Genomic DNA, 23,834 nt, shown 5'->3' on the forward strand with positions numbered 1-23,834 from the left:
GCACCGTGATTTCAGGATTTGAGTTTTCTTTGGTACTTTGCTACATCACGACTAAGCCCTCTGAACCTTTTCCTCTTGGATGTCTTTTCTGTTCTTACCACCTGATAGGGAGGTTAACTATTTGGGAATTAGCCTGTGATGCATGCTGACTGAGGAAGATGTTCAGATTAAACAGATATATTCTTATCATATCATTTGGTCTACACAGGGGCACGCCTTGATGAATCGAGTACCATACTGTCTATTCCCCTGTGCTAGGCTGGCCTCCTTAGTGAACTTTTACAAGGTTCAGTGTAATTTTGACTGTCCTATTGCTGTTGCTAGGACAACAGGCTCAGGGATTAGTTTAAACTAAACAGCATTTCTCAGCCACTCCTCCTTTAAGTATGAGCTGTGGTGGACTATTCTGAATGCTTCCTTCTTGAACATGATCCTCTTTGGAGTGGCTTTCCGGAACTTAGTGGAAGATCTGCAAAGATACATCAGGCAGGAGAGAAATACCACTGCCAGCTTGGCAATTCTAGGTGAAGGAGGCAGTGTGGCCTGATAAATAACTGACCCTAGAATTACTGAGGCATTTTCATGTAGCAGTTGTTGGGTCAGTGACTTGTGCTCCTTGTAAGCCAAGAGTGCATGTAGCTGCTTTTGGAAGCACTCCTTCAGACTACCTAGAGCAGCGGCAGCATATACAAAACCATCAGTCCTTACCTGGTGGGTTTAGGTTGAGTGACGGGACTCATATGACTGGTAGGACAACCCTCTACCTCACAGATGACTTGCCTCCAAGGAGAATGAATAGGCTGATAAAGTTCTCTCGAGTACAGATGGGCTGTAGGGTTGCCATCTTGTCTAGGGAAACAGTGGGCCTGCTGTTGCCCCTCCCCCATTAGCCAGTTGGATGCAGAAAAGTGAGCCATGGCGTTGATTGAGGGCAAAAAAGGTAAAACCAGACACTGACCACTGTGGAAGATATTTATGACACCTCACTAACTTTCTATTCGTCTAGGCCTTCTTAGTGGAATCATGACAAATTTGATTTCCCTTTTCTTGAGCGATAAAATACCAAAAAATTAAAGATTAAAACAGTATAAAACCATATCTAATGTTGTCTTTCTCATTCTTTCTCATGAATGGGTTTAGGATCCGATCCTCAGATCTGACTCAGCTGCATTTATGAGACTTAGGAGCTGAATCTCAAGCTCCTACCTCTACCCACAATGCTCTGTCCCATCCCCAACTCCCAAGATCTCATTTGCCACCATCATGTTAAAACGCAGATCTGATCTCAAGCAGGGAGAGTGATTTGTTTCTATAAACTTATTAGCTTTGGATTATCTGTTCTTAGTTTTTTTTTTGTTTTTTTTTTTACTGTTTAAATATTGTAGTTACTGTTTTCTTCTCTCCTCCTCTCTGTTTTTGATATATAGGAAGTCAATGGCATTAGGGTGTGCTTTTTCTTCCTTTAGTGCCTGTTTGGCACATCTTATATCTTTATCACCCTTATTAGTATAAAAAAATCTTTTCTATGTTTTAGGAGTATGTTTAAATTGTTTTTGCTAGCTCTGTGTAAGTGTGGACTCCAGGTAGAGCATGTAGTTATTATAGCAATAACCCACGCCTGGGTGTGGGTAATGCTAAATTTACCCACGGTTGGCGTGGTTTGGTCCCGAGGGCCGAGGGACCAAACAAAGCCAACCGTGGTAAATTTAGCATTACCCACACCCAGAAGTGGTTATTGCTATTATATGACATTATTTAAGAAAAGAAACTATTACTTTTCTTAAATAATGGCATAGTATAATGCCTGTTTACTGCCCTTCCGCAGATGTCTGGCATCCGCGGCAGTTCTGATGTACTGCGCGCCTGCGCAGTACATCAGAGCTGTGAGCAAGCAACGGAGAAAGCAAGATCTCCGTTGCTTTTTAGTGTTTCGCTATGTTAAATGAGTTTAACATAGCGAGACAGTTTTAAAATAAGCAACGGACATCTCCGTTGCTTATTTTAAAACTGTCTCGCTATGTTAAACTCATTTAACATAGCGAAACACTAAAAAAGCAACGGAGATCTTGCTTTCTCCGTTGCTTTTTTTTTTAAAACACTGTCTCGCTATGTTAAATAGGTTTAACATAGCGAGACAGCTTTAAAATAAGCAACGGAGATCTCCGTTGCTTATTTTAAAGCTGTCTTGCTATGTTAAACCCATTTAACATAGCGAGACAGTGTTTTAAACCGAGTTATACTAATGGAAAAAAGTCTGGGCGACCGGACCTTTTTCCATTAGTATAACTCGATTTACAACGGGCACGCTGGCCAATCAGCATGCACGTTTTGGGGGGGTCATGGTATAATATGCTCTTATTTCTTAAAATGTGTTTTTTTTTGTGGTACAGTTCTTTATTGGTGTTGTAGACATGTCTGAAAAGGCCACCGGTTTTAAGAAATGCACTTCTTGTGGACATAGCGGTGGTGGTGCTGCGGTAGTGTTGTCGCCTCACAGTAAGACGTTGTCCTGTTCGATTCTCAACTAAAGCGTCTTCTGTGTGGAGAAGTGCTTGAATGGGCGTACCTTTGCTGAAGGTTGTGCGTCAGGGCTGGCAACTCGGCATGTAAAAATCTACTGCCAATCATTAGAGGACCGGAATTCCGCTGTGGCGACCCCTAACCGGGAAAAGCCAAAAGACACAACAACAACAACAACAACAACTTCTTGTAGGCATAAGATCCCAATTCGGATGCCCACAAGAAGTGTGCTTACTGCCTGGGGCCTGAGCATCTGAAGTCAGTCTGTGAGATATATACCACTTTTAACCCCAAGGCCATATCCAGCTGGTGCAATAAGCTAATATTAAAGGGCTTTCTACCAGCCTCTTCTTCATCTTCACCTTGGGCTCAAATCCCCTCTAAATCTTATTATGGCAGCACAGACTTAAAGAAACGAGCATTACAGAAGTCTCCAAGGGGTTCACCAGAGCCTCCTGAAAAACTTAGAAAGACTTTGGATCCGATCTTTTTGAATATTAAGACAGTTCCACTTCTCTCAGATCCACAGGTCTCTTTGGATCCAGCAGGCATGATAACCATCACCAGCTCTCCCATATCATCTACCTCCTACTCAGATCCCAGACCCATGGATGTGACAGCTAGGAGCCAGTCACCAGAATTTGTGTTAAAGGCTGTTTCTCTGGCTGTACCCTCAAATTTGTTTGAAACCCCTATGAAGCATTCCAGCCCTTCATCCAGATCCTCTAGGAGCATGACTGAGGAAGATATGGACAGGATGATGCAGAGATTTCTCAGAGTTCAGATCCAGATGGTGGTCCTGCCAACTCCATCCTGTCTCAGATCCGTGAGTGCACTTGCCCAGCCAATACTGTCTCCTTCTCCGATCCAACTGTGGTCTTGGAGTTCCAGGATCCAAGTTCCCCAAGAGAGTCGTCGTTAGATCCGAGAAAGCTCTCTTCCTGGAATCCAATGGTTTCCATGACCAGCCCTACTCCAATACCTTCAGATCAGAGCAGGTCTTGCATCCTGGAAGTTGGTGTCTGGTCCGAGGGGTTGGGTTCAGCTCCTACTTTATCATATTCATCCCTTTCCCTAGGTGCCTCGTCTATTGACAGCTTGGGTCCAGTTCTGTCTCTAAAGGGCTCGGATCTGGGATCGCCCCTGACTTCCCATCCTCAGCAGCCTCAGCTCTAAGGAGGGGGCAACAGATATTCCTGGGTCCATCAGCCTTTCAGGTAGTAGAAAGGGCCTCATTTTTGCATAGAGACCCATCCTGTCATATCTTGGATCTTACCCCCTCACCCCTCATCAGGTCCAAGCTCTGAGCCAATCATTTCTGCTCCTCAAGGTCAGCCAACTACAAGAAGCCTCCACACTTATTCCCCAGAGGGATTCCCCCTTCTTCCAACACTTCCCCCAAACACCCCATGGAGAAGGTACTGCAGAAGAAAACATACAAGAGGAGGCACATAGATTCTCCTATGGAGTCTGTCATGGGAGACACTGATTTTGATGAGGGAGGAGGATCCCCCTGATTGCCACCAGACGATGTCTCCTTTGTGGACATCCTGGAAATCCTCAAGCAGAAGTGCAGCTGATCTTCCCAAATTCCTTCATTTGAGGAGTCAGTGTTCCTGGAGCCTTTCGGGGCTGGCCCATCTACATCTTGGGTGAACCCCCTCCCCCCCCCAGTGGATGGATTTATTGATCTAGTTTCCCTCCAGGCTTGCAAGGAACCAGACACTGTTGAGTCCATTCCCAAATGCCCAGACAAATTCTTAGTTCCTTCTTCAGACAAACTCCACTGGAGTCAGGGTGTCCCCGTTGATGCCATAGTTGTGGCAGCAGCCACTAAGGAGGAGCTAACTGTGAAGAGCTCCTCTGTCCATCCACCAGATTGATGGACAGATTTAGAAAGCGCATCTATGCCTCAGCCACCTTTACAGTGAGGTTGATAAATTACCTGGCACATTTTACTCACTTAGAGAGATTTGATCAAAGAGCTTTCAAATTCTCTCACTGAGTCCATGTCTGTGGAGGATCTCAAAAAGGTTTCTCCTCAGTTGGTTACTCTTTCTTCTATTCCCAGTTCATTGATGAGGCTAATCTCCCACACAGCAGAGGGTGCTTCAGACATTAGGAAACATGCCTGGATGAGGATGTGCAACTTTGTGAAACCCTTCAAAGCGTCCTTTGTTAATGCCCCCTTTGATGGATCCTCCTTGTTCAGGCCATCAGTGAACGATACATTCACCATCAGCGAGCAGGAGGGAAAGACCCTGTCGGCCATTAGAATCAAGTTTTTTACCCCTCAACGAACGTTCTCTAGAAACCAGCAAAATGGGACGAAAATGCGGTTTTGAAAATCTCAGGGACCTTTTCAAGACTCATGCAGGGGCACTTCCTCCAGAGGCAGAGGAGGAGATTTCAGTGGCAGAAATCACCCCAGAGGCAGAGGGTGTCCACAAGACCAAGGTTTCAGAGACTCCTTCTCAGATAGGCCCTACCAGCGCTCCTAAAGTGTTGCCTGACTGTCCAAATCTGGAAGCTGTCAGGGGTCATTTCTTCTTGCGCCTGGACATCTGGACAAATGTCACAAAAAATGTATGGTGCTAAAAATCATATCCAGAGGTTACTACATACCCTTTTCTATTACAGCTCCTGTCCAAAGGAAGAAACTCCCTGATGTTCCACCCAGTCAGAGGGAACACGCAGCTCAAGAAGTTCAAATGCTGCTACAAAAAAAAGAGTCATCCAGGAAGTCCCACTCGAACAGATAGGATTTGGAACTTACTCCTGCTTCTTTTTAGTGTTAAAGAAAACAGGGGACCTAAGACCAAATCTGGATCTAAGCAGTTTGGATCAATATGTAAAGAAGTCAAAGTTCCGAATGGTTACAGTTCAGTCCATCCTGCCTCTTCTGTGTGAGGATGATTGGATGTGCTCTATAGAGCTCCAGGATGTGTGCTATCACATCAAGATGGACAGGCACTCCAGGAGACAACTGCGATTTTAGCTGGGAGCCAGTCACCATCAGTTTAGAGCATTGCCCTTTGGACTCACCACACCTCCCGGGTGTTCACCAAATGCACAGCAGTTGTGGCGGATGACTTGAGGCTCAAAGGATTCCAGCTATTTTCCAGTCTTGACGATTGGCTCCTCACTGCCCCAACCAGGCATCAACTGCTACAAACCAGGGATTACTTGCTTCAGATCTCCAGCTCCCTAGGCATTACATTAAATCTTGCCAAATTGAAGCTGACTCCTATAGAGATTCTGGAATTTATAGGAACTCAGCCGGATATTATGACTCATGTGGCATCATTACCTCTTCGTCATATCACATATTTGAGAAACCAGGAGCAGGACTTACTGTCTTGTCCATCCCCTCCAGCAAAACTAGTGTTACAATATCTTGGGTCAGTGTCAGCTGCCATTCTTTTAGTTCCTCTAGCAAGATTCTTTATGTGAATCCTTCAATGGACACTGGTAATACAGTGGTCCATTCTTTACCAGCCTCTATCATTTCCCATAAAACTCACCCCAATTTGCGAATGTCATGTTTGATGATGGATCCAGTCAGATGTCCTGTTTCTGGGCAGACCATTCTGTCTTCCTCCCCCAATAGCCACAGTGACCACGGAAACTTCCCAACTGGGGTTGAGGGAGCATTTCATGTGAAAGTTGGTCCAAGGCACGTGGTATCTTGGAGATGAGAACAGTCCTATTAACGCTGCAAGTCTTTCAGGACATTCTTCCTCTAGGGACTGTTGCAGTCCATATGGACAATATGTCAGTAGTCTGGGACATCAACAAACAAGGAACACGTTCGTACCTATTGTGCTGAGAGGCCATGAGGGTCTGAGAATGGGTGATCTCTTCAGACCAATTTCTTATTGCAACACACCTACCAGGCAAACCAATGCACTGGCGGACAAACTCAGCAGGTCCATCCTGATTTCTCATGAATGGTCCCTCAATCAAACAGTAGCAAATATGATCTTCAGCTGTTGGGGCCAGCCTTGCTGTGACCTATTTGCCTCTCCCCTCAGCAACAAGTGCAGCAAGTACTTTGTTCTAATTCCCCCCTCCGGGGAGTCATTGAGGGATATTCTGATTCATGATCCCCCTCCCCCCTGTCTCCTCTGTACTTACCCCCCTCTTCTGCTGATCTCAGAGTTTCTATAGAAGGCATGCAGGCTGAAGAGCTCAGTCATCCTTGTTGCCCCTTTCTGGCCTCAACAGGTATTAGGTTCATAGAGGTTCATAGATTAGTACTAGGCTAACTGCCCTTGTGGGCAATTTTAAGCCTAGTCAGTTACCCCCTGTGAGAATCAAACTGTGTACCTTGTGTCTGTAAGGCAAACACCTTAACCATTATACCAACCTTCCACCCTTCCCCTTCTTCTGGTCTCACTTGAATTATCCTCCATGGATACTAGAACCCACTCAGTATCTCTTATGTCATCCATTGGGAATTCAACATCCCAATCTCCATGCCCTCCAATTGACCATATGGTTTCTCCACTTGCAGGGATAGTAAGACCATCCAAGCTCACTTTCCCAGTTCGTTATATTATCTTGGCCTCCCAGAAGCCCTCCACCAAGAAAGTTTACAGAAGCAAATGGAAAAGATTTTCCTTATGGGCTTCCAAGCAGAATATTGATCTCCTTTCAGCACCTACTTCAGATATTCTTCTTTTCTCTCGCTACTCTTTTTAAGGAAATGGCTAGCTTTTTTACTATTAAACTTCAGTTAGCAGCCATATCCAATGTCCTTGCTGGAAATGAATTACTTTCTCTGACATCTTCCAGATTATGCAAAGCTTTCATGAAGAGAATTTTCCTCCTTAGACCTCCACTAAAGGATTCCTTTCCTCATTGGGATTTGGCAGTGGTCCTTCAGGGATTAACTCTGAAACCTTTTGAACTGGTGGACAAATGTGACATGAAGTTTTTTTCTTGGAAAACAATATTTTTGGTAGCTAACAGTTAAGCAAAAATAATTGAACTCCAGGCCTTATCTGCTAGGCCTCCTTACATTATTTCCATAGGGATAAAGTATCTCTATGAATCAACCCTTCCTTTTGCCTAGAGTGGCCACAGAGAATAACATTAACCAGTTTCTACAATTACCAGTTTTATTTCCAGGCTTTACAAATAAAGGTGAATATATGCTGCACTTTCTTGATGCCCACAGACAATTACGTTTTTATCTTCACAGAACAAAACCATACAGGGAGTCTGATCAGATGTTTGTATCCTTTTCCCATAACCACTTGGGTCAGGCAGTATCCAAAATTATCCAATATACAACAAACGCTGAGTAGATATGATCAGAAACAACTCGTAGTCAAGTATATCTTGTTTTATTACAAAACACTCTATATATAAAGATGTGTTTTTAAATGAAATTGTTTATATGTATGTTTTTAGATAAATTGAATAGTTTGTTTGATTGATTGATTAAATGTTTTATTTGATGTCAGTGAGTATAAAAATGAATTAGTAACATTGTAAATTTACTCCTTGAAGGCTTAGTATAAGCCGAGGCGCCAGAGTGTTTTGTAATAAAACAAGATATACTTGACTCCGAGTTGTTTCTGATAGTATCCAAAATTACTCTGGCCAAATGGATTACCAATTGTATCTCACTGATTTATTCTCAAAAGGGTTTGGAGTTGCCTAATCCTCCTAGAGCACACTCCACTAGATCTATGGCTACTTCCTCTGCCTTCTCCTCAAGAACTTCCAATGATGATATCTACACTACAGCTACTTGGTTCAAAGACTTGTACCTTTGTTATACATTGCAAATTAGACATTGTCTCCACAAACAGAGCTTCCTTTGGTTTGACAGTGCTCTGGCATGCCTTCCTTGAGGGTCTCCCGAGAGTTAAGTAGCTCGGGACTCTGACCCATTTCTGAGGAAGAATGGAAAGGATATCAGATTTAGAAGTTATATACTTACCATAACTTGGCACCTGTGTTGTCATTTTCATTCTTCCTCACCTTCCCTCGCAACCATTCCCCGGTCTTGTCCTTCCTAGAAGGATTTTTGGATGATATTGGAACCATCACATTCCTGGTTTGAGCCTCAGTCCTTTCTTGTGTCTGTTTTGCCTTTTATAACACAGTGGGTGGAAAGGCAGCAAACTCAATCCGAGGAATTAGGGATGGGACAGAGCATTATGGACAGAGGGAGGAGCTTGAGATTCAGATCCTAAGTCTTGTAAATGTGGCTGAGTAGGATCCAAGGATCGGATCCTAGACCCATTTGTGAGGAAGAATGAAAATGGACAACACAGATGCCAAGTTATGGTAACTACATAGCCTCTAATTTAGATTATCTGACCTAAAACTTGTAAATAATTATTTTATAGGGTACCTCTTACTTGTTGGGTTATATCCTGTAAAACCCCATAACTTAAATGCTTCTACCTTTGTAGTTGCATAGCTTTGGGGAAAAGTTAATTCTGGAAAAGTATTCCATTTTCTGTGAACGGGAATGTTTAAGTAGTAAAGGTGTGAAGAGTACACTGTGTGCCACCAAAAAATTCAGTTTATCCTTACACATTTTATGTTAGGACATCTCATTTGACTTTATAACATTTGATATTTTTTTTACTATTTTAATGCTTAGAGAGGTAAGCCTTGATATTATGTCATGATTTCCTTCCAAGCTCACTACCCCCCCCCCCAAAAAAAAGAAAAAAACAGAAGAGAAACCCTTCACAAGAAGAAGAGGACATGCAAAGCACTATTGCCCCACTCAGCTCCACTGGTGAAGATTCTTAGGAGACAGAGGGTTCTCTTCCTGCCCCTTCCTTATTTTGAAGGCATGGGTGGTTCTGTCCCTTCTCGGGCCTCAGCAACTTCACTGATTACAACTAGTATATCAAATTATGTGTGATGATTGTTAAGGGGTCATGTCATTAAACATGATGGGCACCATTTGGCACATCATTGTCTGAGGTCTGAACAAGAGGTTCCGTTAGTTTCCTGTGAGACAACTTCACTTTCAATACAAAAGACTGTCATCTTGTTTCACCTGTATCCACAAAATGTTTAACTATGTGATGTGTTGTTGCCCTATCTCACCTTCATTCTTACCAGGATGGGTTCAGATCTGATCCTTGGATCCGACTTGGCCTTTATATACAAGCTCGACGTCTTCCACTAGCTCGTGGCTAAACCCTATTCCAGCATACAAAAGGAAAGCTCCCCAGATCTCGTTTGTCGCTAAATAAGATTGGGTGCTCATTCTGCTAGCTCTGGCTAAGTATAACATTTCTACTTTTCTCTACTGCATAAAAGTTGCTTATTTCCATTGTTAATTGTTTAAAATTAATAGCTTTCAGTATTGCTTAGTGTACTTCCCCATTTTGTGTTTTTTTCCTGCTGCCATCATCTTTCAATTTGGCCTTGTTTTCCTTATCAGCCCTTTCTTTAAAAGTTTATTTAGCCCGCTTAAGTTAGAGAGCTCTCTCTCTGGTTCTTGTTTCCCTTCTGCTTGTTTTTTCTAGTCAAATAGTTTGTTTCAGTTAGGACTGCTATCCCCTTAGTCCATTTAAGTTAGAGAGCTTTTTCCTTCCATATCCTTTTCCGTCTCCCAGGCATAGCTCATTTAAGTTAGAGGGCTTTGCCCTCCCTTCAGTTCTTTAAAATATATATATATATATATATATATATATATATATATATATATATATATATAGCTTCTCTAACTAGCTCTGTCCTTTGTTACAATGTCTTCTAAGGAGTTTGGTTTTAAAAAATGCAAGAAATCTGGACATAAAATGTTGTTGACTGATAGACACACAATTTGTGTCTGTTGTCTAGGAGCTGTCCATCTCCAGGAGTCTTGCTCTATCTGTCATTCCTTTAGCCACAGAGCACTCCTGGAGAGGAAAAACAAATTAATATTGAAAGGACTGTTAAGACCCCCCCCCCTTCTCAGAGGCAATACAAGAAGGTCCAGGTTTACACAAATCTAACAAATCTCCTTCTGCAAAATCTGATAAGTCTGAGAAGAGATCTCTCTCTTCCAGTGCTCCATCGGAGCCATCAAAAAAGATCACAAAAACTTCCACACCAGATCCGAAGTCTATCGGATCTGACAAATCTACAGCCCAGGTGCCAGCTTTTTCGGTGCCAATGGAATTTGAGATTTGGAGCTAGTCCCCAGTCTTGGAGCTATTCTCTCTGACCCTAAGGTCACCCATTTTACGGCCTACCAAGTCTCCAGTCCCCTCAACTCGGTCTTCCATGAGCGTATCCGATGACGCCATGGATTGAGTGGTACAGTGGCTATTAAGGACACCAGCACTGGCCAAGTTGTTATCGGATCCAACCCAGAGGGCTTCGGATCCGACCACATCCTCCTCTTCTGCGCTGATTCCTCCTCCGATCCGACCACAAACTTCAGAGCCGGAATGTCCGGAACTGATAATAGTGGAACCTTCAGATCTTAGACCTATTTTAGGATCTTTGGATCCAACCATTTCTCCAATGTCCTCGGCTCCATCAGAACTTGAGGACTCTAGGGGTTGACATTCTCCAGTCGAGTCTGGGGAACGAGTCGGGTCTGACAGTTGTCAGATCTGGCTTTGTCTCTCAGGGCATCAGCTTGGGTGGGCTCGGCTCCTACATCAGCCTCGGTCCATCGTCCTTGATTCCGGGAATTCCCTAGATCTCTTCGGATCCAGGGACTTTCTTGGATCAGGGACAGGGGCTTTTCAGGTAATGAGGAGAGTACTGTCTCCACATGCAGTTCTGCTGTCATCTCCGAATGTTCTTCCCACAAATGCACTAGTGTCTGCCTCTATTTCCCCACTTCCACAGGGATGCAGAGATCCTAGACCTCATGATGCCACACAGGGCACCCCGCACTCTTCTGAAACCTCCCCGGAGTACCCCTCAGAAATGGTCCCTTGGAAGAGACTGTGCAAGAGGAAGCACTTAGACTCTCCAGAAGAGTCCATCACCTCTGATACGGGCCTCGATGAAGCTGAAGGGTGCCCATGGTCACCTCCTGATGATGCCTTCTTTGGAGACATCCTAGAAATACTTAAGCAGAGAGGCAGTTGGAAGTCCACTAACCCTTTGGCATAGGAATCCGTATACCGAAGACCTTTGGATCACATCCTTCCTCCACTTGGTGTCTCTACCTTTTGACGAGCTTATGGACTAAGATTCTTGGAAGGTGTGGGAGTCTCCAGATTCAGTGGAACCTATTCCTTGGAGGCCAAATAAGTTTATCACATCCCCAGCAGACAAACCTTTTCTAACTGAAGGAGTCCCAGTAGATGCTATGGTGTTGGCGGCAGCCACCAAGAAGGAACTCTCAGAGACATCTTCTTTTGTTCATCCGCTGAACAAGGAGTCTCGTACGATGGACAGATATGGAAAGCGCATTTTTTCTTCAGTGGCTTTTGCCCTCAGATCACTGAATTACCTAACCCATTTTACTAGATTGCAGAGAAACCACCTGAAAGAGTTAGGAGATATTCTCCAAGGTAGCTGAAGGGGTTTCCGATAAAGTTTTCCTCACAGCTCTCTACCTTAAATTCAGTTGTCAACTCCTCCATGAGACTGATCTCTTATGCAGCGGATGGAGTGAGTAGAGCAGCGGGTTCATGAATTTCCCTAAGGAAACATTCTTGTATGCACTTGTTTGATTTTGTGAAACCCTTTAAATCTTCCTTTGTGAATGCCCCATTCGATGTCTCTTCTGTGTTTGGGCCCAAAGTCAAAGACACACTGACCTGGTGTGAGCAAGAAGGAAAGACTCTGTCTGCCATTGGAGTCCATTTTTCCCTACCTACCAGACCATATCCCAAAGGTCAGAAGGGAAGTGGAAAAATGTGGTTTTGAAAATCTCAGGGAGCATTTCAGGACACACGTGGTGAACCTTTCCCCAGAGTCATAGGGGGAAGTGGTAATGGAGGATGCCATCCACATGTCAGAGGGGGTCCACAGAATCAGAGTGACAGAGAATCACTTTGGTAAGCCCTTTCAGCGCTCCTGAAAGGTGACCCACCTGTCCATCTCTGGTGGCAGTTGGGGGCCGCTTATCTTTGTACCCAGAGGCCTGGCAACAAATAACAAAAGACATATGGGTACAAAGCATCATATCCAGAGGTTACTCCATCCCCTTTTCCTGCCACATCCCAAAAATGAAAAAGATCCCAGATGTTCCATCTAGACAAAGGGAACAGGAAACGTTAGGAATTCAAAAGTTGCTAGACAAAAAAGTCATCATTCAAACAAGTCCCCGTAGACCAATTAGGATCCGCAACTTACTCAACATTGTTTTTAGTTCCAAAGAAAACAGGGGACTGGAGATCAATTCTGGATCTCAGCAGTCTCAACAAATCAGTAAAAAAGTCCAAGTTCTGGATGGTAACACTGCAGTCAATACATCCTTTTCTCGGACAAGACAATTGGATGTGCTCGATAGACCTCCAGGATGCGTACTACCACATAAAAATGGACAGGCGATCCAGGAGACACCTGCGCTTTTGGCTGGGAGCCAGTCACTACCAGTTTTGAGCTCTGCCCTTTGGTCTCACTACAGCCCCCAGAGTGTTCACCAAATGTATGGCAGTAGTTGCGGCTCACCTGAGACTCCTAGGATTCCGGGTGTTTCCATACTTAGATGACTGGCTCCTAACCACCACCACCGAGCATCTACTACTAAAAGCAAAAGACACCACCTTGCAGCTCTGCTATCAACTAGGAATTACAATAAACTACGAGAAATTTGTGGCCTTCTCAGCATGTCATATTTATAGGAGCAAAATTGGATTAAAAAAACATGATGGCCAGACTTCCTCCAGAAAGACTTCAAGTCCTGCGACGTCAGGTGTTAAGTCTTCTTTCAAAGAAGAAAGCACAAGCAAGAATACTGCTAAAAGTTTTGGGGACCATGGCAGCAGCAATAACGCTGATCTTTTAGCACGTCTGCACATGAGAATTCTACAGTGGTTACTGTCCATTCAGTGGTCGATGCAGGAATTGCCAATGTCCCACAAAATAATGATAACACAAACTTGCAAAAAAGACCTTTGCTGGTGGGTTTACTCCACCCATGTGATGCTAGGCCTACCATTTGTACTTCCCCAACCACTGGTCACAGTGACCATGGATGCCTCTCAGATTGGGGGGGCATTATCTGGAAAAGACAGTCCAAGGCACCTGGCAGGATCACAAGGCCCATTTGCACATCAGTGTCCTAGAGTTGAGAGCAGTGCTTCTAGCATTGCAAGCATTCCAGGACTTTCTTCTGCTGGGAACTATAGCAAATACAGACAGACAACATGTCAGTTGTATGGTACATAAACAAACAAGGGAAGAACCAGGTCCTACCCCCTTTGTTGAGAGGTCCTGAGAGTATGGCAGTGAGCGACTTCTTCCCATTATTTTCTGATAGCTATGCACATCCCTGGGAAATCCAGCGTGCTAGCAGGCAATCTCAGCAGAGCAATTCTGTTGCCTCATGAGTGGTCCATAAAACAGGAAGTAGCAGAAAACATTTTCTGCAACAGGAGCCAGCCTTGCTTCAACCTTTTTATGACATCCATGAATGCCAAATTCATCAATTACTTTGCCCTTATCCCCTCTCCGGGGGAATCATCAAGGGATGCACTTGCTCATGATCGGCCCTTGGGTCTCCTCTATGCTTTTCCTCCCTTTCCACTAATACCCAAAGTTCTTCAGAAAGTCAGTTGCTTGGGAGGGGACTTGATACTCATCGTCCAATACTGGCCTCATCAAATCTGTTTTTCCTTCCTATGGCCTCATCTTCGGGAGGAGCCTTGGATTCTGGACCCAGTTCCAGTCCTTCTGACTCATGCATCAGGAATGCTCCATCCCTTCCTCCAGACCCTCAGATTGACAGCTTGGCTGCTCTGATTCCAACATTTCTTCATCAGTGAAATACATTCTAATTTCTTCCCATAAAGTTTGAACAATAAAGATATATAGAAGTAAGTGGAAAAGATTTTCAATATGGGCTTCTCATAATCACATCAATACCTTTACTGCTCCAGTCAATTCCATTCTAGAATTCCTGGCAAAATTATTCAACAAGGGTGGACCTGCAGCTACTATTAGAGTTCAACTAACAGTGATTTCTAGTTTTCATATTGGTGAATCTGGCCTCAGCGTAATATCTCATAGGCTATGCAAGACGTTTCTCAAAGATACTTTATTACTACTACCACCTGTCAGAGACCCCACCCCCCAGCACCATGGGACTTAAATTTCGTCCTATCTCATTTAATTTTGCCCCCTTTTGAGCCATATCTTCTTGCAAACTCAAATTTTTGACATGGAAAACTATTATTTTGATAGCTATTACCTCTGCTAGGAGAGTGTCAGAGCTGCAAGCCTTGTCAATAAAGCCCCCTTACTGCTTTTTCACAGAGACAGGGTTTCCTTACGAACGAACCCCTCTTTTTTGCCAAAAGTATGTTCAGAGTCAAGTTTGAACCAATCTATAGAACTACCAGTCTTTTACCCAAATTATGAAAATAAGACAGAATACATGTTACATCAACTGGATGTGCATAGACAATTACGTTTCTACTTATGCAGGACAAAGAACTTGAGAAAATCTGACCAGCTATCTATATCTTTTTCAGATTCAAAGAAAGGTACTCCAGTCTCTAAGGTGACACTTTTAAAATGGCTTTCAGATTGCATAACCTTCATCTATAAATCTCAAAACAGAAATCTCCCCAATAGAGTCAAAGCCCACTCTACAAGAGCCATTGCAACATCTTCTGCCTTTCTGGCTAGACTTCCAATTGATACCATTTGTGCTGCGGCAACATGGACAACACCACATACCTTTATCAGTCATTACAAAGTCGATTTGGCCTCCAGGAACAGGGCCTCCTTTGGTTCCATGATTCTGAAGAATATTCTCCCCTGAACCACCCAAGAAAGATGGTGCTAGGGATGCTGTCTCATCCTGGTAAGAATAAAGACGAGATAGGACAACAACACATAAAGAAGTTATGTACTCACCATAATGCTCCATGTGTGTTGTCCATCTTCGCCTTCATTCTTACATCCCACCCTCCTTCCCTCGGCCATTTTTACTCCTGGAAGACTGAGCTGGTACAATTGGATATCATTATTGTCTGGCCTTCTTTATTGCTATCTGAATTATTAAACTGCCCTTATTTTTCTTACTGTTATTATAACTGCAAACAAGATCTGGGAAGCTTTCCTGGTGCATGCTGGGATAGGGTTTAACCACGAGCTAGTGGAAGACCTCGAGCTTGTGTATAAAGGCCAAGTCGGATCCGAAGATCGGATCCGAACCCATCCTGGTAAGAATGAAGGTGAAGATGGACAACACACATGGCATGTTATGGTGAGTACATAACTTCTTTTTTTCTTTAGCTTAGTAGCAGAGCCTTTGCATAAGAAGAGACATCTTGTATTCTATTACTTGACTGACATCATTCTAGCAGGGTCATTAACATACCCTGTGTTCCCTACCTAGATTCTGCTTTAGTTTTAGGGCTGTGGCCATAATTTGGGAGAAGTACTTTCTGGTTTCATTTCAGTGGATTCCCTTGATTTGGCATGTTTGGATACTACCTGTTATGGGTCATTGTTGCCCACTGAAGGGGCAATAAATTAAAAGCTTTAGCATTCTAGATAAGGGCACAAAGGTACGCGGAAGCAAAATATACTTATGCTTTCCTGGGCATTGTGGCAGCTGCCACCTTTACTGTTCCTTTTCACTTATATTCCACTGTTAGTGCTTCAGTGGATGGTGAAGTGTCATTGGCTGGTGAGTTGTAATGCCTTAGTGGGCTTTCTGTTAATTTTAGATCATGTCACCAGGCTCTTTAATGGTAGAATCTACCCATTATTTTTCATTGTGGGGTTACGGCTCCTCCTGATAAACTCATTGCAGTCTCTGTTTGAAATATTTACTGTTAATGCTTTGAGAAGCCATTCTGGATGTTCCTACATAGTGCAGGGAAGAAGGAACCCAATAAACAGAGGCTTCACATAAATCTGTTAGAGCTAAGACCAGTGTTTCTCACTCTTCAGGCTTTGAAGGAGAGATGACACTAGAACCCCTCCTGTTATGGACAGATAATCAAACCATGGTGTAGTACATGTGAAGGTAGGGTGGCATACACTCATAGTCCTGTACACTGAGGCAGTGTGAGTCTGGCAGCAGGTTGTAGACTGGGTCATCCCTCTAACAGAATCTTGATACAAGCCAAGGAAACCCCCTCAGGTGTGACAGATGACTCCACCTCTGACTGTGGCTGCTCCTTTAGACCCCACGTTTTCTTCAGACTTTCTTGTGGGGGTCACAGATGTGATTGAAGCAGCCAGAAGGTCTTTAATTCAACAGACATATTCTGCCAAGTAGAATAGGCCATATTTGGGTAAAGTGGAATTCCATGTTGCCTCATGTAGTTAATTTACAACTAATCTGGCCCTTCTTACACATCCTTTTGAGTTATATCTTCATTTTTCCATGGGCATTGTGCATGTCTGATATTTTCCTTGATCATGGCATATGTTTTTGCCATTTCAGTACACAATGCCCTTCTGCAGAGCAGAACTGTGTTCTAGTATCAGCTTGTCAAAGTTCTATAAGTAGATAGTGTGTCTTTACCTATCTTCTGCTTCATCCACCAACCTACTACTTTTAAAATTTTTACTGCTTAGTTTTCTTTCAAACCGTTACCCACAGTAGAAGGCCTTCAAAATTAGACACAACATATATGTATGTACTCACTGTATTATTTGACCTTCAAGAGGGCCCACTGCAGCGGCTGCATTTTTCCATGCTGTCAATCCCTAATGATTGGGAAGCCCATCCAGCCATCATCTGCAGCTAGATTTACAATTTTCTTGATTCATTTGACAACTTCTTAGTTGGTCCAAATGTGTCCCCGCTTCTGTCTATAAACACAACGAAAATGGACTAATTTGTAATTAGGTCTGTCATTCATGTTTTTGCTATATTCCTGTTTATAGTTTCACTGTAGAAACCAAACGTGTCTACACTTGTTTATCTGCAGGCATTATTTTTCTATCTGTTTAATTCTTATTTATAACTTATAGCCTAAATTGCTGTGCCTTAAAGGGTGAAAAAGTCAGAAAAGGAAAGAAGTAAGGGTGATGCATAATTATGTCTGCATTTAGTATCTAGAAGCTATAACTCTTATTTTGCATATTACTGTATAACTCTTATTTTGCATATTATTTTACATGATGTTATTAATGCATGAATACATTTATATCACAATATGGAGTTTAATTTTATAAAATGAACTTTCACAGCTTTCAACCCCTCTTTCCTGGACTAAATGAAGTGGACCAGATTTCGAAAATCCATGATATACTGGGTACACCAGATTCAAAAACTCTCAGCAAGTTCAAACAGTAAGTTTATTTATTTATTTGCTTTTTGTTTACCAGGAAAGTCCACTGGGCCTAAGAGAGCCCATTTTCAGTTGAGGCCCAGGGAGAAAAGCTCCATGGCATAAACTTTTACATTTAAGATTTACAGTTCAATGATACAATATTCAATTCTACTAAAAACAAAATTCACACAGAATAAAAAGTCAAAGAACAATTAACATGAAATGGAAAATAAGTAGAAAGTGTACAAATGAGTACATTGCTGACCTTAAGGGTTTAAATAAGTAATAGAAGTATCTGCTGTCATTTCAGAGAGATTATTTTACCAAAAAATAGAACTACTATTTTACCAGTAATTGAAATGACTGGAGATAATAGAAGATTACGTGAAGTCTAGGGGGCTTGGTACAATTGCAAATCCAGCTAGATGAGAGGTGGGTATGAAGGGAAGACTTGAAATGAGTAAAGTTTTTGAGTTGATCTGATGGGAAGAGGTAAAGTATTCCAAGTTTTGGCTACAGAGTAAGAGTAGAGAAGCTGACCGGGAGGGAGGTTTGGTTTGTGAATTTGTAATAGTTGCTGGTCTCCTGATCTGAGTGGCCTGTTGGGAAGGTAATAGTTGAAGGTAGAGCTAAGAGCAGGACAGTCTTGGGGTTTTAAAAGGATTTTGTGAGCAGTATTTAGTTCTAGATAGGAAATGTAATTAGGAAGCTCTAGCCATTTCACAGATTTGAGAGCAATGCAGTGGTGGGTAGAATATTTGGAGTTGGTTGCGATTTTATTATATCAAGTTTCAAGTTTGCTTTTAGCAGAGGTATGAATGTTAGTAAAAAGGGGGCGTCATAAAGGAGAGAGGGAAAAATAGGTATGTTGTGGCAAGGGTGTGGATAGGTTTAAGAAACCGTTGTGTCTATACAGGGTACCAAGCTTGGAATGTGTTTTGCGGATGTTGTGTTGTACGTGGATATCAAATTTCATGTGTTCATCTATAATAACTCCAAGGAGTTTTGTGTGATGAACTGAATGACTGTCCCTAGTGGTAGTGATGATTGGAATTTGTTTATGAATATGCTAAAGAGGATTGGTCCAAGTATGGAACCTTGGGGAACGCCAGTGGAGGTGTTGAGAAAGGTGAAGACAGAGTTTTGCCATCTTGTGGCCTGTTGTCTTTCATTTAAGTACACTTTTTCCACCTTTAATGTGACCTATAACCTGTACAATTCAGTTAGAAAACAAATCTGTTAAGGGAAAAAAATATAAAAAATAAAAAACGTGCAATAAGCTGGTTGCATAAGTGCGCACACCCTTAAACTAATATACTTTGTTGAACCATCTTTTGATTTAATTACAGCATTCAGTCTTCTTGGGTATGAGTCTGTCAGCATGGCACATCTTGACTTGGCAATATTTGCCCACTCTTCCTTGCAAAAGCCCTTCAAATCTGTCAGATTGGGTGGGCGTCTCTTTTGCACAGCCCTCTTCAGGCTACCCCGCAGATTTTCTATTGGATTTAGGTCTGGGCTCTGGCTGGGCCATTCCAAAACTTTAATTTTCTTCTTGTGAAGCCATTCTTTTGTTGATTTGGATGTATGCTTGGGGTCGTTGTCATGTTGAAAGGTGAAATTACTCTTCATCTTCAGCTTTCTAGCAGATGCCTGAAGGTTTTGGGCCAAAAGTGATTGGTATTTGGAACTGTTCATAATTCTCCCCTCCTTGACTAAAGCCCAGTTCCAGCTGAAGAAAAGCAACCCCAAAGCATGGTACTGCCACAACCATGCTTCACAGTGGGGATGGTGTTCTTTTGGTGATGCGAAGTGTTGTTTTTGCGCCAAATGTACCTTTTGGAATTGTGGCCAAAAAGTTCAACCTTGGTCTCATCAGACCATAACACATTTTCCCACATGCTTTTGGCAGACTTTATGTATTGATTTGCAAATTTTAGCTCAGCCTGGATGTTTTTCTGTGTAAGAAAAGACTTCCGTCTTGCAAACCTACCCCATAGTCCAGACATATGGAGAATACAGGAGATTGTTGTCACATGTAGTACACAACCAGTACTTGCTAGAAATTCCTGCAACTTCTTCAGTGTTACTGTAGGTCTCTTGGCAACCTCCCTGACCAGTTTTCATCTGGTCTTTTCATCGATTTTGGAGGGATGTCCAGTTCTTTGCAACATCACTATTGTCCCATATTTTCTCCACTTTTTGATGACTGTCTTCACTGTGTTCCATGGTATATCCAATGCTGTGGAAATTTTTTTATACCCTTCTCCTGACCAATACCTTTCAACAATGGGATCCCTTTGATGTTTTGTAAGCTCTCTGCGAACCATGGCTTTTGCTGTAGCAGGCAATTGAGTAAATGTCAGGAAAATCCTAGTAGAACAGCTGAACTTTATTTGGGGTTAACCAGAGTCTCTTTAATTGATGGCAGGTGTGTACCCAAGAGCACTGAATGTTGTAATTAAATCAAAAGGTGCTTCAACAAAGTATTAGGTTAAGGGTGTGCACATGTATGCAGCCAGCTTATTGTATGTTTTTTATTTTTTATATTTTTTCCCCCTAACAGATTTGTTTGTTTTTCAATTGAATTGTACAGGTTATAGGTCACATTAAAGGCGGGAAACGTTTTGAAATTATTTATTGTGGTCCCATTTTTTATAGCACAAAAACCTGGCATGTTAACAAGGGTGTGTATACTTTTTATATCCACTGTGTGTGTGTGTGTGTGTGTGTGTGTGTGTGTGTGTGTGTGTGTGTGTGTGTGTGTGTGTGTGTGTATATATATATATATATATATATATATATATATATCAATGGATCCCTATCGGATTACGGAAGTTTCAAAACTTTGAACATCATACAGCGAAAAAAATAAAACAAATTTTTTTTTTTTACGTTTTTGCAAGGGGGCAAGCCACCCTGCACCCCCACACCCCCTGCTAATTAAATATACCAACTCTGAGGTCGGACTACAGTGAGGGGAAATGGTAAATTTCCCATTTTGCACTGTACAACGATCTCCATTCAAAATGTTTGAAGTTTCAAAACTTCGATCATATGGTCTCAGACGTATGATGATCACAGTTTTGAAATTTTGGTAATCCGATAGCGACCCACGTATATGTGTGTATATATATATATATATATGTATAGATATATATATATATATATATATATATATATATATATATATATATATATATATATATATATATATTGTATATATGTATGTATATATCTATATATATATATATATATATATATATATATATATATATATATACATACATATAAAATATAATTTTTTAAAGAAAGTAATATAGAGTCTGTGGTGTTGTATGGTGTGGTAGTAGCACAATGAATGTATGTCTGCCCATTTAATGTTTATAGCAAGTTCTGGCATTTTGTAGTTATTTATAATATTTAAATCAGTTGAAGTTCTTAGTTTGTTTTTGAGATAGTATTTTGAACTAGGCATGAACTGAATTGTAAACTTGTCAGGTAGAGAAAGAAAAAAAAGCTTTTACTGAAAAGAGAGAAAATAAAGCATTACAGTGCTGAACGTGCCTTTAATATTCATTAATATTTGTTTGAAATTACCAAAATACTGCAGTATCAGGTAGAGTAGTTAAGGAAAGAAATGTACATTAACACATTCTGTATCTTGTTTGTATCTTCACCATCATCATCTTCATTGCATCTTTATCTTTAACATCATCATTAATGTCAATTTAATGCATTGATCGTCTTCATCATTTTCATTCATTCTCATCCTTATTACATGCTGTCATCAGCTACACATCTTAATCCTCATCTTCATCACATCTTGATTTTCACAGATTCAGGTATTATTCCAACAGTTTTCATTCCATCACTAATCCATTCAGTGTATAACATATGAATATGCCCACATTTCTCTTTCCAAATATTATCATCCCATGGTAAACAACTATTTAAGTCTGTTATTAGACCATATAACAAGCATTATGCACTTTATTAGGAATCTTATTCTTTTCCATTCTGCTTTTGTTACCTTTTTCTTAAAAATAACTGTATTTAGTTATGTATTGATTTATTATCTGATTGACTGATTGTAATATACTCCGTGTCACATTGTTTTGAACCCTGTTACGGACTACCAAAAACATGCCTACCAACTAAAAGCTGTTTGCCCTTACAATTGCCTTATCAGAAAGTAGCATCAAATGACACAGAATCAGGAAGTAATTGGACAGCTGGTCAACATACAGTGTATACAAATGCAAGTTTATTAAACTTAATATATACAGTTCCACTAAACTAAAAAAATATATGTGTTATAGTATCAGAAAGCCCACTTTAAGTGATGAGATAATTACAACAAAAAGAAATAGTAAAATTCAGTTGCACATGAACTTTATAATTAACATTGTCCATATCTATAGTTTAAGTTCTGCAAGCCAGGTGAGGAAGCAACTTGCAGGCATGCTCAGATGCATGATCTACATGCATCCCAATGTGAGTGCATTATCTTCTTTTAGTCTAATAGTAATTAAACTGATCTGTCTTACAGTTGTAGAAGGAAGCTATAAATGAGCAAGAGCTTCGAGAGATTCTTGGCTATGTACGTAAGTTAGTACTCCAAACTTTAATTTGACTTCATATTCATCTCATTGAGTAGACTACCAGGTACAGAGTTTATGGATGGGTAAGTGTTAGGGCTGAACCAGGAATTAAGCAGTGTAAATATTTTTTGCAGATCTAAGCTTTTTATCCATAAAAAAGGTCTAATATGAATGCCCTCAGGGAGCAGTTAGATCCTAGATAAAAGTTATGGTGAAAGTTATGAAGTAGGCAAATTGTTTATAAAGGAAATAAGCAGGTTCTTGAATAATGAATGGATATAAATGAAAGGTGAGGGTTTTTTTTTAATTTAACAGGTTGTACGAGATACATTAAGAAAAATAAGAAAAGGTACCAGTGGTGGGGTATGTAGAGTGATAGGGATCTAGAAGGGAGAGGTATCTCATTTAGATGTGTGGGCATGTTTGCTTTATGGATGGTTTTAGATTTTCAGGGAGTGTAGAGCATTGAGTTTAAAATGTAATTGGGAAGTTAGAGATTATTATAAAGGAGAGAGAAGACTAAAGAAGAAAAAAAGTTGTGTGTGTGTGTGTGTGTGTGTGTGTGTGTGTGTGAGACTTACTATCACAATCTTGAAACCCAAAATCCTGGGACCATAAGACTGAAAGGACAAAATGCTGAAGACCACAATATTGAACTACTGAACTTGCCTCCTGGTCTTGGAATTGTGGGCTTCAAGACTGTGGTAGTAAACCTGCGTGTGTGTTTGATGTTCTTCATTCCACATTGCTGCAGTCCTAACTATTGGGTAGTCCGCTGTCCAGTCGGCCCGAATACCAAAGTATATGGCTGACGTCGGTCAGGGCGCATTAGACTGACGTCAGTACGTCAGGGTACTAATGCGCATGACCGACGTCATATCCTCAGTCTTTTTTGCCGCATGGTCCGATGCAGAAGCAATTTTGCGAGTGCAGGTTGGCGTTCTGAAAATTTCTGAAGTCAGAGTTTCAGACCGAATCAAAGTTGGCTAAGTACCCCGTTGGGGAATATTTTGGTTTTTTCTTGCCTCAGTATTTAACCGGATGTCAGAAAAAGTGAATAACTGTATTTCTTGTGGGAAACAGATACCTCATAGGGATTACCATACTTTGTGTATACCTTGTTTAGGGCCTGAGCACGACGTTGTTGGATGCCGCTCTTGTGCTAGATTTAACAAACGCACTATTAAGAGAAGGTTAGACTGTGCCAGGTTAGTTTTTGGGAAGCGTTGTAATTATAAAATGCCGTCGGATACTCCGACGCCCGCTTCGGCCAAAAAGCGCAAGGACAAAGCAACAAAGCCTAGAGTGGAAGAAC

The 23,834-nt window shown here is 41.6% G+C and overlaps 1 protein-coding gene across 2 annotated transcripts in view; it reads left to right on the top strand.

The window, feature by feature from the left end:
* The window catches only part of MOK (MOK protein kinase), a 969,382-nt gene that overhangs the window by 595,783 nt on the left and 349,765 nt on the right, over window positions 1–23,834 (top strand). For both annotated transcript variants that reach the window (XM_044074537.1, XM_044074539.1), the window contains one exon: window positions 17,833–17,934. In XM_044074537.1, coding sequence (XP_043930472.1) covers window positions 17,833–17,934 — 102 coding nt within the window. The remainder of the gene's footprint in view (window positions 1–17,832; window positions 17,935–23,834) is intronic.

Source organism: Protopterus annectens, chromosome 6.part0 (genome assembly GCF_019279795.1).
Source record: "Protopterus annectens isolate FY-2018-M chromosome 6.part0, PAN1.0, whole genome shotgun sequence".
NCBI classification, from domain to species: Eukaryota; Metazoa; Chordata; order Ceratodontiformes; family Protopteridae; genus Protopterus; species Protopterus annectens.